The sequence below is a fragment of the Rattus norvegicus genome, chromosome 1 (assembly GCF_036323735.1).
Source record: "Rattus norvegicus strain BN/NHsdMcwi chromosome 1, GRCr8, whole genome shotgun sequence".
NCBI classification, from domain to species: Eukaryota; Metazoa; Chordata; class Mammalia; order Rodentia; family Muridae; genus Rattus; species Rattus norvegicus.
In genome coordinates, this window is record NC_086019.1 from 243,171,210 (window position 1) to 243,185,139 (window position 13,930).

Here is a 13,930-nt window from a genome sequence, read left to right on the forward strand (position 1 = left end):
GTACCAAGCCACACATTGCAATGTTTTCACAGAGGAAAGAATGGGAGGAAATCTCAGTTACACGCCAGCACATCCTCTGAGGCACTGTCATTGTGAATGCAGAGGCACCAATTACTCTCCCCATGCTGAAAGAGCTACACGTTTAAAGGTTCTGCGGGTCCACTAAGAAAACAAGCCACTATTTCTCCATATCATTAAACACAACAGGGTATAGAGTCCTGTGCTGGATTGAAATCACCAGCAGAATTCCAAGTATAGATATTAAGGCTTAATATTCCAATTCCAAATGAAACAGAATTGTTCTGTAGCCAAGGAGTATTGAAACCATACATCAAGTTGTCGTTTGTATATGTCTAAGGCCAAAGACCATCTCCTCATCAAAATTCTGTATTCTGAGAATCCGAAGAAACTCCGGGGTTTCTCTTACTCTATGACACCCAAAACAGCATTTCTTCTTCTCTTTCCCCAGCATCCCTGACAGATGGTCAACCTCTGCTTCAATTACTCCACTGGGGGAATTCTCAATATTATATTCCTAGATTCCCAGGGGATATGACGAAAGACTAGAACCAACCTTTAAGACGAGAGTAAGGCTCTCCAGTCAGTAAGCAGGAGACCGACAGCATGGTCAAACACCGAAGCCAGACTTCCACGAGAACAAGATTCAAAATTAGCATTTTATAAGAGTGCAGCATTTAAGAGCCCAATACTAGGACCATTCAAGGGCCTTTCTTCATCCTCAGAGTAGCTCCTAAAATCTGGGAAGCCCCATGCCTTTTCCCTTCTGACTGATTTATTAAAGAGAGAAACAATTTTATCACAGCAATGGTTTGTCAAGCTAGAGAGCATCAAACCAATTCCTCACACACACTTCCCCAAAAGAAGAAATAAGCAAAGAGACCCCCTGGTGGAATTGCTAGTACTTTTAAAACTCTGGTCTTAGAATCATCACTACACTAAACCAGAAACATTTCGAGATTTCTTTTAAACGTCTGCCTTTAGCCTGTGCTTGAAGTTGCTTGGTTGGTGTAGGGGTGATGGGTGCGGGGTTGTATTTTAAGCTCAGCCCTTCTTCCCGCCGTGAAGTCTAGCTTGATCCTCCCAGGAAAGGCTGGCGCGAGCTCAGCGCCCAGCACATCCCCAGCAGAGCCTGGGACTGGGCGGCCTGTTCCTTACCTGTCGATGCTGATCACGCACAGGGTCATGATCGAGGCCGTGCAGCACATGACGTCCATGGCGATGAAGACGTTGCAGAAGAAGTGGCCGAAGATCCACTTGCCCCCGATGAGGTCGGTGACACTAACGAAAGGCATGACCGCCACGGCCACCGAGAGGTCAGCCAGCGCCAGGGACACAATCAGGTAGTTGGAGGGCTGGCGGAGCTTCTTGACGAAGCACACCGAGATCACCACCAGGCAGTTGCCTGCGATCGTCAGCAGCGTGATGAGCGTCAGGATGGAGCCGATCACAACTTTCTCCACTCTGCCATAGTTGATCTGCTCCCCGCAGCCTGAGACATTGTCCGGTGGCGCGTCCCAGGTGGGCGCCGGGCTAGCCGTCACCTCTAGGAAGCCACTCAGCAGGTGCGGCATCCAGGAGCTCACCACAGGGTGGGCGCCACCGTCGGGGCTCAGGTCCTGCAGCCCGCGCCCCACCTCCGGCAGGATGAGTGAACGGAGATGGCCGTAGAGGTCGGGGCGGCCGCTGCTGTTAACGTCCATCATCGTGCCGAGCGCCGCTGCCCATGGAGCCGGCGACCCCGCCAAGCGCTCCGGCAGCCGGCCCCGGGGCTGGATTCACCTTGCCCGCTCGGCTCCGCGCGGCCCAGCCATGGGGTCCGGGGCTGGCCACTGGGGGGCGCCCGGCTCGGCCTCGCGACCCCGCACGTCCCAGGGTCCCCCAGCCTCTGCGGATGACGCGTGGGCGAGGACTCCCCGCGGGAGGCACCAGCGGTCCCCGACGGGCACGCGAGAGGAGCAGGGTGGCGAGCCGAGCCTGGCCGGGTTGGCCGCACCGCAGCCCCGCAGCGATGCGCGCCGGGGCCGGGAGCGCCGGGCCGCCGCGGCCGAAGTTGCGGAGTGCGCCCCGCCCCTCGCGCCCGCCGCCGCCGCTCCCCTGCGGCAGCCGCGCCGCGTCCCAGCCACCGCCTCCGGCAGCCGCCAGCGCCGGGCGCGCACCGGGACGGGCTTCCCCTGCTGGGCAGCCCGGCTGATGCGCACCGTGCGAAAGCTCAGCCCGGGCTCGCCCTGCCGCAGACCCCCTGGCCTCTACACTGTAGCAAATGACAAGCGGGTGGGAGCCGTTTGCTTTTCAAGAAGACTCGGGGTCAGGGATGAACTGGTGAAGAACCTCTTTGGTGGATATTTTTTAAGCCCTAAGTAAAAATAATTAAATAAAAAATAAAGAAAAAACCTATTGAGCACAGCACTAAACATCAAATAGATACTTCCGTTTCCCATTTTGACCACTTATGAGAGAAATCGAAGATGGAAAAAAAGAAGCAGCCAGATGGGGTGGGCGTAGGAGCTCTGATGCTCTGAGGAAAAGGGGGGGAGAAAGAAAGAAAAGAGTAGGGGTGCCTGAGGCCCCAGCAGCTAGGCTAGCACTGGGCACCAACTTCCAGGTGGCTTCAACCCTTCCTAACCTTTTTGAGGGCTGGAGACAGGCCTCTCCACTTGAAAATACACCCTGGCTACCTTTACATAAAGGTTTCCAAATACACACTATCAAGATGTGGCTAGAATTTCCCTTCACATCCTGAAAATCTTGCATACGCACATAAAGATTGGCCAGTTATAATGGCCTACAGACCTGAGGATGCCTATCGTATAATAGCTATTGCCTAAAACCCCTTCTGGTATTCAAACTCTGTCAGAGTGGCTGGATTTTATTATTCATGAGGCTTAGCTTCATTCCATTTGTTTGAAAGTTTTATTAGAAGCCACAGTGATTTCTATAGTTAAGGTTCCAAAAAATTTCAAATGCGTCTTCTTTTCTAGTTAGGCCCGATGAGTTAAAGGGGGGGGGTGAGGAAGAGGAGGGGGGTGAGGAGCAGGAGGAGGGGGGGTGAGGAGGAGGAGGAGGAGAAGGTGGTGCTCAATAATACTCTCCGTTCTCGAGGTAATAGCTCTATTTTGACAGATAAGGACAGTTACTATTTCTGTGCCCTACTGTATTTAAACTCAGCTAATTTGCAGGTCTATAATCCCCCCCCATACAGTGAAAGAAATTAAAGAGTAAAATATACGCCCTAAACGGCAGTCCAACGCTCGCAGCATCTTTGCTAGAATCTACAACCCAAGACTGTCCTCTGCTGAAATAAGCAATGTGGGAGTGAGAGGTGGGGGTAGGCTGATCATGGATGCGGAGGCCACGAAGCAGCAGCATCTAACGTTAGAGGAGAGGGAAGAGGGTCCGTCTTCAACTCCACCTAGTGCTGTATGTAATCTCAAAATAATAATAATAATAATAATAATAATAATAATAATAACAACAACAACAACCATGTGTACCTGAAAGGCAGCTGTGCAACCCCTTATTCACCCATTTATACAGAGCAGGACACGGAAGCTGAGAAAAGCTGAATAGTCCGAGATTATGTGTGACTACACTGAACTCTCTCAGTGCTGGCTATCGAGGTTTAGACCGGTCCTCGGACTTCCAAAAAACCCCTCCAAGTGGTTCATCCCACAAGACACTTTTGCCTTTTTGTTGTTGTAAAAACGACAAAAAAATAAAAAATAAAAAAATTATGTTATAAAAACTAAAAAAAAAGTGTGATTGTCTTTTACCTCGCTAGGTTTAGCACCGCGATACCCCAAGATATCTGCTGGATATCTTAATTCTCAGTCAGCAAATCCTCTCACCTGCTTTGCTCCATCCCATATCACACAGTGGAAGGCCTCTCTCTGAGCGGTCAGCAATCTCTACCTATCGAGTTCCCATGGAAGGTTTCCATGCCAGAAACACACATCCCCACACTCCATTACACTTAAATCTACACATGAAAGAACACACAATACAATAATCTTTGACCCAATTGATAAGATATAATTGCCCACCTAAACATACAAAGCCCAATACATAGCCATCCCTTAAAAACATCCGTAACAACCTGTAAAGGTACAGAGTAGAATCTTAAAATCGCCTGCCATATTGTCCTGCCACAGCTTCTCTCCCTCTCCCTCCTGTCTCTTCTTCCTCTCTGTTCCAGTCTCCTCCTCTTCCTTCAAACTTTTCTCCCGCCCATCCTTCCTCCTTGTCCAATGACAGGCCTCCTTCTATCTTGAACCTGCCCCACTTGTGACATCATCCCACATTTCGCCCTTTTTGTCTAATTTAAAAAAAAAAAAACTTTTCTCTCAAATATAAGCTGAGCACAACTATTATCATTTTGTAATTAAAAGCATAAAATATATCTAACGCCCAGTCCAACACTCTGTTAGTTAAACAGAACATTTAGTTATCCATTCCAGGTTAAGAAAGGCTTAAAATCTATATTATATCTTGGCTAGCTTGTATACTATCTGATAACTATCCAATAAAATATGTATTTTCAGAGTTAAGCAGCCTGATAGGCTATGAGACTAATCAGTCTTCAACCACATAAGAAATCTGAGAATGACCAAATATCTATACAGATAGGAAGCCGAACACGGCTTCCAGGACTGAAAGGTTGTAGAGACAAATCTCCGCCAACACAGTCTCCTGTTAGCAACGTGTGAGCACAAGTCTTCAGCCTTCTGGCCCAAAATCAACTGACAGACTCTTGAAATGCAGATTTTGAAGGGCTAATCACCCTGTCTTGGCAGAGCTTATCAGTCAACTATTCTGCATAATTTGTCCTTTTCTGGACAGTATTAGTCTGCAGATGAAACAGGCAGTTTTGTCCAGTGGCTGCCTAGCCACAAAGTATTGCCTTACCTGGAGGTACAGATGTTCAAATTCTTCATTAAATCCACCAAAGAGAAACTGTTAGGAGCAGATATGTCTCAACAAAAGATAAATAACTTTAAATCTCAAATTTTGTGGATTTCTGACATTTTTAAAAACCATCTATTTATATAAGACAATCTGGACTGTTGTCTTTATATCTTAATATTATCTTGAAAGTACTCTCACAAAGTCAGAGCCAGGGATTTGCTATTTGGTCTTTAACTCACAATGTGTAATCAACTCAGAAGTTTGTAATGACATCAATAGATGGACTGGCTCTAAACCTTGTACTTTTAAACTTTTTTGACAAATAAATTCATACCAAAGCAAAGATATGATTTTAGCTTAGTTACCAAATGAGATTATGACTGTATAACTCAATCTACCTAATTCCTCCCTGTTAAATTACAACCATTTCTAAATTCCTCATAGAAACAACTTTAGAATAACCACTTTCAGCCCCCCAAAAGTCCAGGGAATTGGGGCAATGACTCCTCCATAACTTGTTCAAGGTGTACATGGGCGTTGGGATATCCTTGGGGGTAGGGGGTAGGAAGAATGAAGCAAATGCTGTAGCTGATGTGTCCTGACTGGACCCAGCTGAAAGCCCTTGAGACCAGGAATCCAAGTAGGCACACTCTGCAAAATACAACTCTCAAGACAAAAGTTTAGAATCCAGATATATTTTTGTTTGATTCTCCTGAATCAATTTTTTAGGCAGTCTACCTCTATCAAATCTGATCACTATGACTCTGTGAGGTTTCCAGAGCCTAATCACACTTTTTAAAAACACAAAGACAAAATCTTTCTCCCAAAATACTGTGTTCCTTAGCCTGTAACCAGAAAAGCTTGTATCTTGCACTCTCTCCCAGAGTAATAATATAATCATAAAACTCAATGTCACACCTATTGTGAAGATTAAACAATTTTTAAAAAAGGAAGTAAGCTAAACAATGAGCCTGATAGGCTTTCGTACTCTATGATATCGGGAAATCAACCCAAAATTCCTGTGGAGTCCACATTAAGAGAATCTGAGCTTCCTGTTATGGAAAATATCAAAAGTAACCACAAACCCTCGCTAGCTGGCATCAATGAGCCATATGGCCTTTAGTGGAGTAATTCATAAAACAAACTAAACACTTTCTATCAATTCTAATACCAATAAGCAATGTATCAAACCAGGACTTTAGCCCAAATATATCCATCTGTTAAACTCTCTGCCCAGAGCCACAGATTTTTACTTAACTTTAATAACTTGTAAATATCACAATACTCTACTTGGAGTCAGTGACTAATTTTTCCCTAAGTTCCTAACCATGGATGAAAATCCCCACGTGATTCAGGTAATCTCTGTACTCTCCTTAAAACAAACTTAAACACCTTCTATCAATTCTAATACCAATAGGCAACTTAAAAATCAGAACTTTAGCCCAAAATGTATCCATCTGTATTCACTCTGCCTGGTGTTACAGACATTTATCACAACTCTCTTCTTGGAATCCGTGACTAATTTTTCCCTATCTAAGTTCTGATCCATGGATGAAAATTCCCACGTGATTCAGGTAATCTCTTTACTCTCTTCTTTCTAAAAATAAACTCAATCATCTTTTAATAAGCCTGTCATTAAGAAGTAGTTTGTCTAACTAGGATTTCAATCCAAAATTCCCGTGGAGTCCACGTTAGAAGGAATGTGAGTATCCTGAAAGACTTTCTAAGCAGCTTTCTTTTAAAAGCAGCTTTTAATCTCTAACTCTCTGATCTGCCACTACTTATCACACAGCAGGGAACCTACAGCCTGCCAGCCCAGGCTACTTCCCTGTTTCTTTGTTTAAATTCCTGTGCTTGAGAGATCACATGACTTAACATGGCACTGGCCTCCTCTTAGAAAATAAAACTTTCTCTCAACTCTCAGGATTACTAGTGGATTCTTGCCCCTCACGTTGGTTGGCCATATGTTGTTGTAACTCATTTCTACCGTTCTCTTAAATTTGTTCCTTCTTTACCCCTCCCCTCCCCCATTCATTCAGCATATATGCTCTGCCTTGGCACTTTAAAATAATACTTCAAAATGGTGAACTATACCCGTGGTTTGGAGGTTGCTAGTTTTTATGTTGAAATCTTGCGGTCATTTTGTTTTCTGCCTACACACTTGCCTAGCTCAGTAATATCCAGTAAACACTTCTGGTTCTTGTCTTTGCTTTAGTCTTTTTGAGCTAATATAGCAAAAACACCACAGGCTGACTAACTTTATAGGGGTGGGGGATAATTTCTCACAGTTCTGGAAACCCAGGAAATACAAGGCCAACAGACTCAGTGTCTGGTGAGGCTGCAGTCCCTGGTTCATGGGCAGCCATCTTGTTTTGTCCTCATGTGTGTTAAGAATGAGAGGACCTGTGGTGTCTCTTATAAAATGACACCAATCCTATTAGAGCTGTGCCTCTGCAACTTAACTACCCTCTAAGAGGGACCCCCTAATGCCGCCACACTGGCCCGCAAGATTTCATCATATGACTTTAAGGAGAGACCTGTTTACTCCGTAACAACTTTTAAATTATGTGACATAGAGAATCTACTCCAAGTAACCATGAAATGCTATTTTCCAAGTGCCTTTCCTTTTCATTGTCAATACAGCACATGGCCCAAACTCCCCTTTTTTCTAGAACAGTCACCTCTATTATATTATCACTTCTAGTGGCTGGGTCTGTTTCCTAAGATTTGCTAGATTTTTAATTTATAAGCTGTCACAACGCATAAGCGTGGTTATTGAAAACCTTGGCTTCTGCAGCATTACCTTGTTTACGACGACTTCACGATTCATCTATCATTGTATTGCTCTGAAATTCTGACAGAACAATCTGGAGCTCTTGTGGGTTCCCTCCAGCCTTCACGAACAAATAATTGTATCGTAATAAAAATGCTAAAATCTCTCATCTGTTTCCCAAATGCTTTCCTTACATAGGAAAATTAAACGTATAGATCCATAAACTATTTACAAAACACAGAGGTGCCTGTCTGAATTTGCTGCCCATCCCTATAGCTTCCTGATCTGTTTGACACGTGGGTCAAGGGTTGCTCCCTCCACTCCTCCTGCCTCCTCGCTCTGGAGATAATAAGTGAAATGTTGGCATCCAATCAAATCATGCCTCTTATTTCTTCCACTAAGAGAAACTAAGGCTTTAAAATATGACTATCCTCAACCAGACTCATTGCCTATAAAGTCATTGTCAGGGATTGGTCAACAGGGGTAGGGGAAAGAGAACACAGCTTTCTGATGTTTCCTGATGGCAGTCTCCTGATCTCAAAACTGCGCTGAGGAGTGCAGAAGAACATTGCCCCACTCTGCCACACGAATCCTTGTCTTTTCTATGTGCCCTTCCTCCCTTGACGCACTTACCTGGATCATCCAAAGCCATGCAATCCCACACATGGCTGTAGATAGGACATAAACTTAGGAGAGTTTATTTTTCCATGAACCAGAACATTCTAACACTCTGGGCTTACTTAAGGTGCAAAAAAAGAGTAACGCTTCCTCTGCCAAAGACAGCTCGCCCCTCAGTCAAATATGCCAATGACTGCCTACTTGGGTTCCAGTGATTTCCCAGGCCCTAGGCAGCAGACGTCTTTGGCTAGTATTCTGCTTCTCCAAAATGCCAGCCTCTCATTTTAATGTCCCCTTACCTAACTCAAATGAACTAATAATGTGGCTGTCCTTTGACCCAGATAAGAAGACCCCAAAATTTCTCATTTCAAATATTTTTCTGGGTTTTGTACTTCTGTACATATAACATGAAGCTGTTCCTGACACATTCTTTTAATCCTTACATAATCATGCATCAGTTCCCTATTTGTAGGTGCTGTGCTAAAGGCTAAGGGGACAGAGCATCTCTTTGTAGTTCAGATCCCTCCGGGTTCTGAGTCTTTTTCTATGATATCTTGGGGAAGGGCCCAAGTCTATACACAGAATTCCATCACGCTTCTTATTAACGTCAGAACCTATGGGTTCTATGTAATTCTATGAAATACTTTTAGTGCACCTGTGTTTTAGCTGTGGAATTTATTTCTGTCATGCAGGCACTCAAAAAGTTGCAGATTTTAGAACAGTCCACATTAGAGATACCAAACCTTCCCAGGATTACTGTATGTAAATATTTAAATCCTACCCTGTGGCCGCTAAAGTGCTCTACTGCAAGAGCAGATAACAGAACATGCATTCTAGCGACAGAACGCAAATCTGCCAGCAGAGACATTCTGGGTCCTCGTTGTGATGGAATCGAGTTAGTCTGGAATACACAAATGTCTTCTTCCCTGTGACGATCCCTGTCACCATAGTTACTCTCAAATTCTCCCAGGCTCCTCGAGAACCTTTTCTCTGTCTTGGTTATAGTACTTACTATCGCGTTACATCTTATATTTTTATTTATTTCTATTTTATGTGTATAAGTGCTTTCCCCGAGTGTATCTCCACGTACACATGGTCACAGAGGTCAGAGGAAGGGTAGTCCAGACATATGCGTGCACTCATACTGCTTTCATTTGCTTTGGGTCCCAAACTATTAAAAATGTACTCCCTTCCGTCCATGGAGAAATTTGATCATTCTCTTTACAAAACAAAGTTAACATTCGTGGTCTTTACACTCTTTTCCTCTGCTGGGCATGGTGACACATTACTTGGGAGGCATGCCGCTGGTATCTCTGTGAGTTCCTCTTCAGCCTGGTCTGTATAGTGAGTTCAAGGCCAGCTAGGGCTACGTAGTATAAATAAATAAATAAATAAATAAATAAATAAATAAATAAATAAATGGATGAATATTTCTTTTTTATCTTTATTAACTTGAGTATTTCTTATTTACATTTTGATTATTATTCCCCTTCCTGGTTTCCGGGCCAACATCCCCCTAACCCCTCCTCCTCCCTTTCTATATGGGCTTCCCCTCCCCATCCTCTCCCCATCACCACCCTCCCCCCAACAATCTAGTTCACTGGGGGTTCAGTCTTGGCAGGACCAAGGGCTTCCCCTTCCACTGGTGCTCTTACTAGGTTAGTCATTGCTACCTATAAGGTCAGAGTCCAGGGTCAATCCATGTATAGTCTTTGGGTAGTGGCTTAGTCCCTGGAAGCTCTGGTTGCTTGGCATTGTTGTTCATAAGGGGTCTCGAGCCCCTTCAAGCTCTTCCAGTTCTTTCTCTGATTCCTTCAACGGGGGTCCTGTTCTCAGTTCAGTGGATTGCTGCTGGCATTCGCCTATGTAATAAATAAATATTTCAAGCAAGATGACTAGAAAATCAGGGACTTGGTGGCCCACCTATGGGTTTGATGTAATTCTATTGAATGCTTTTAGTGCATCTGCGTTTTAGGTGTGGAATTTATTTCTGTCACGCAGGCAAGTGGGCTTGGTGACATATGCCTGTAACACTAACATTCAGGATGCAGAGCTGAGTGGACCATCAGGAGTTCAAGGGCAGCGTGGCCTATACAGCAAGTTTCAGGCCAGATGGGACTACAGCGTTAGACCTTATCTGAAAGGAAGAAAGGAAGGAGAGAGAGAGAGAGAGAGAGAGAGAGAGAGAGAGAGAGAGAGAGAGGAGAGGGAGGAGAGAGAGAGGGAGGGAGGGAGGGAGGAAGGGAGGGAGGAAGGAAGGGAGGGGGGGAGGGAGGAAAAGCCGTAGAACAGATACAGTCGAAAGCACTTTATTAATTGCTCAGAATTTTCCCTTACAAGAATTTTTTTTAATTTTTACATATAAGTCAAACATGTACGCCCTCTAGTGGGGATTCTATTCTACAAAGAGAATGTCCAAAGAAAGCCATAAAAGAAGAAAATGACAAAGGACAAATTGTAAGCTACCATATTCCATAGTTCAGAGCTAACGAAAAAGGCAGTAAGCTTCTAAACTTAAAAATAATAAATAAAATTAGCCAAGGGACAGATTTAACTTGAGATGATCTTGGCTATTCAAGTGCAGATGTCAAGTAAGCAGACAAAAGTTCAAGGGAAAGTATCTCCAGAGGGAGTGTAGAGAAATAGTCTGAGAAGGCCCCTAGCTCCAAGATAAGAGAAAGGAAAAGAAACTGAAAAGGACTCCTCCTTGGGGGAGGCCAGTGCATGTAGAGAACCAGCAGGGATTAAATACCTGAAGCCCAAGAAAGAATATGCTTCTAGGTCCCCAGGACCCAACAGGGAGGACATTAGCTAAAATATCCAACAAAGGGGAGATAGACCCTGTAGAGACTATATCCAGTGGACAGGCATGGCCCCTAGTTGAGGGATTAGACCACCTACCCACCTCAAAAATATTAATCCGGAATTCCTCCTGTCAAAAGGAAATGCAGGGACAAAGAGTAGAGCAGAGACTGAAGGAAAGGCCATTCAGAGATTGCACCACCTAGGGATCCACCCCATCTGCTGACACCAAACCCAGACTCTATTGCTGATGCCAAGAAGCACTTGCTGATAGGAGCTTGGTATAGCTGTCCCCTGAGAGGTTCTGCCAGAGCTGGACCAATACAGATGCAAATGTACACAGCCAAATATCACACTGAGTGTGGGGACCCCAATGGGGAAGTTAGGGCAAGGATTGTAGGTACTGAAGGGGTTGGCAACCTCATAGGAAGAACAACAATACCAACCAACCAGACCCCCCCACCCCCACCCAGAGCTCCCAGGGACTAAACCCCAAACCAAAGACTACACATGGTGGTGGTGGGGGACCCATGACTCCAGTCACATATGTAGCATAGGACAGCCTTGTCGGGCATCAATGGGAGGGGAGGCCCTTGATCCTGTGGAGGCTTGATGCTCCAGCACAGGGGAATGCTAGGCCACTTAGGCAGGAATAGGTGGGCAAGTGGGGGAGCACCCTCATAGAGGCAGGGGGAGGTAGGAGGGGTTAGGAGGCTTGTGAAGGGGAAACTGGGAAGGGTGATAACATTTGAAATGTAAATAAATAAAATAAGCAATAAAAAAATTTAAAAACAAGAACATCTTAGTCACTTTTCTATTGCTGTGATGAAACACTATGACCAAGGCAATTTATGAAAGAAAGCATTTAATTTTGCTTACTGATCTGGAAGATAAGTGTCCATGGTGGCAAAGCAAGAACAGCTGAGAACTTACATCATGAGGCAGGGGAGGGGGTGGGGCAGAAAGAGAAAGAGAAGAGTCGGGAGTGGGTGTGGGAGGTACACACACACACACAAACACACACAGAGACAGAGAGACCGAGAGACAGAGACAGACACAGAGACAGAGAAACTGGGAATAACACTAGTGTTTTACAATCTGGAGTTCACACCTAGTAATGCCAAGGCGACACCCCCTAATATCTCCCAAACAGTTCCTCACTGGCCTCTTCCAAGTACTCAAATGTATGAGCCTTTGGAAGCCATTGTCATTCAAACCACCACAAAGGTCATTAAGAAAGACCCAAAGAAGTCAAGTAATAAGGAGGGTCCAAGGGAGAATATTTGAATCTTTCTCAGAAGAGGAAATAAAATAGAGGAGGTGGAGGGAAGGAGGAAACTGGATGGAGAGGGGACAGAGAGGGAACAGGGTGGAGGGATGAGATGCAGGGAGAGCACTGGAGAGAGAACAGAAATTGGTGGTAGGGGTGGGGAGAGGGGTGATGAGGCATCGCTAGGATGTGCCAGACACCTGGGTGGGAGAGGTCCCAAGGAGTTTATGGTGGTGACTCTAGCTGAGACGCCTAGCAATGGAGGATTTAGATCCTGACACCTCCTGTAGCTAGGCAGAACTTCCAGTTGGGGGATAGAGCCACCAACCTACCCACAAAACCTGGACCCAAAATGTGTCCTGCCTACAAGAGGTACAGGGACAAAACAAAATGGAGTAGAGACAGAAGAAACGCCCAACCAATGACTGCCCCACACTGAGATCCAGCCCATGGGCAAGAGCCAATCCCTGACACTCTTAATGTTATTCCATTATACTGACAGACAGCATCTTAGCATAACTGTCCTCTGAGTGTCTCCACTCAGCCAATGGAAACAGAGGCAGAGACCAGCAGCCAAACAGGGGGAGCTCAAGGAGTCCTGTGGAGGAGTTGAGGAAAGGATCAAGGGACCTGGAGGGGGTAGGGACTCTACAAGAAGATTAACAGAGTCAACTAACCTGGACCCATTGGGGGTCCCAGAGACTGAACCCCCGACCAAAGAGCAAGCATGGGCTGGACCTAGGCCCACACACATATGTAGCAGATGTGCAGCTTGAGCTTCATGCAGCCCCCAGCCCCCAAACAACTTCAGTGGGGGCTGCCACTGACTCTGTTGTCTGCCTGTAGATTCCATTCCTCTAACTGGGCCACCTTGTCTGGCCTCAGTGGGAGATGATATGCCTACTGCTTCAGTGACTTGATATGCAAGGGTGGAGTGATGCCCAAGGGAAACCTCCCACTTCTCAGAAGAGAAAGGAAAGGGGAACAGAGACAGGAGTTGTGTGAGGGAAAATAGGGGGGCCGCAAAGTGAATTAATTAATTAATTAGTTAGTTAATGAAAAAAGGCAAGAAAACAATTTCAGTGGGGTGGTAGGAACAAAAGCAGGTTGAAGCAGATTTAAGAACAGACAAAGAGACAGTTGGCAGGCAGCATTTACAGGAGTTTTACTCCAAAATATGGGAGCCAACACTTCAGGCAGAAGCTGCAGAAATGTGTGTGCTAAAGAGAAAATAAAAGGGGGAGCTTTCGCTGAGGAGTTGGGATTCATCTAACTCTGTATTTTCTAAAGCTCTTTAACATGTTGAGACTCTTGTATTATTCAAAAACCATATTTGAATCATAATGAAAATTACCAAGCTGCTGTTGATGCAAAAAAAAAAAAAAAAAAAAAAAAACCACAGCTGTCATCTTAAAGGGAATAAGAGATGATTTATTCTGGGGTCGTTTTGAGTGACCATGGACTGGGAACACAGATTTAGGCTACCCCAAACTCCACGCTTCAACTTGGAAGCAGTTTCATGAAGTTTTTATGGTTTCACAGAA

At 45.1% G+C, this 13,930-nt stretch overlaps 1 protein-coding gene across 3 annotated transcripts in view; it reads right to left on the minus strand.

The window, feature by feature from the left end:
• Htr7 (5-hydroxytryptamine receptor 7) overlaps positions 1–2,427 on the minus strand; it is a 124,573-nt gene extending 122,146 nt beyond the window's left edge. Inside the window, exon 1 of one of the 3 annotated variants that reach the window (XM_006231307.4) lies at positions 1,177–2,420. In XM_006231307.4, the coding sequence (XP_006231369.1) occupies positions 1,177–1,724 (548 nt within the window). In that variant the 5' untranslated portion in view covers positions 1,725–2,420. Of the gene's footprint in view, positions 1–1,176 lie in introns of all 3 variants that reach the window. The other 2 variants (NM_022938.2, XM_039089840.2) reach the window with 2 other exon arrangements.
• Positions 2,428–13,930: the final 11,503 nt, after the last annotated feature.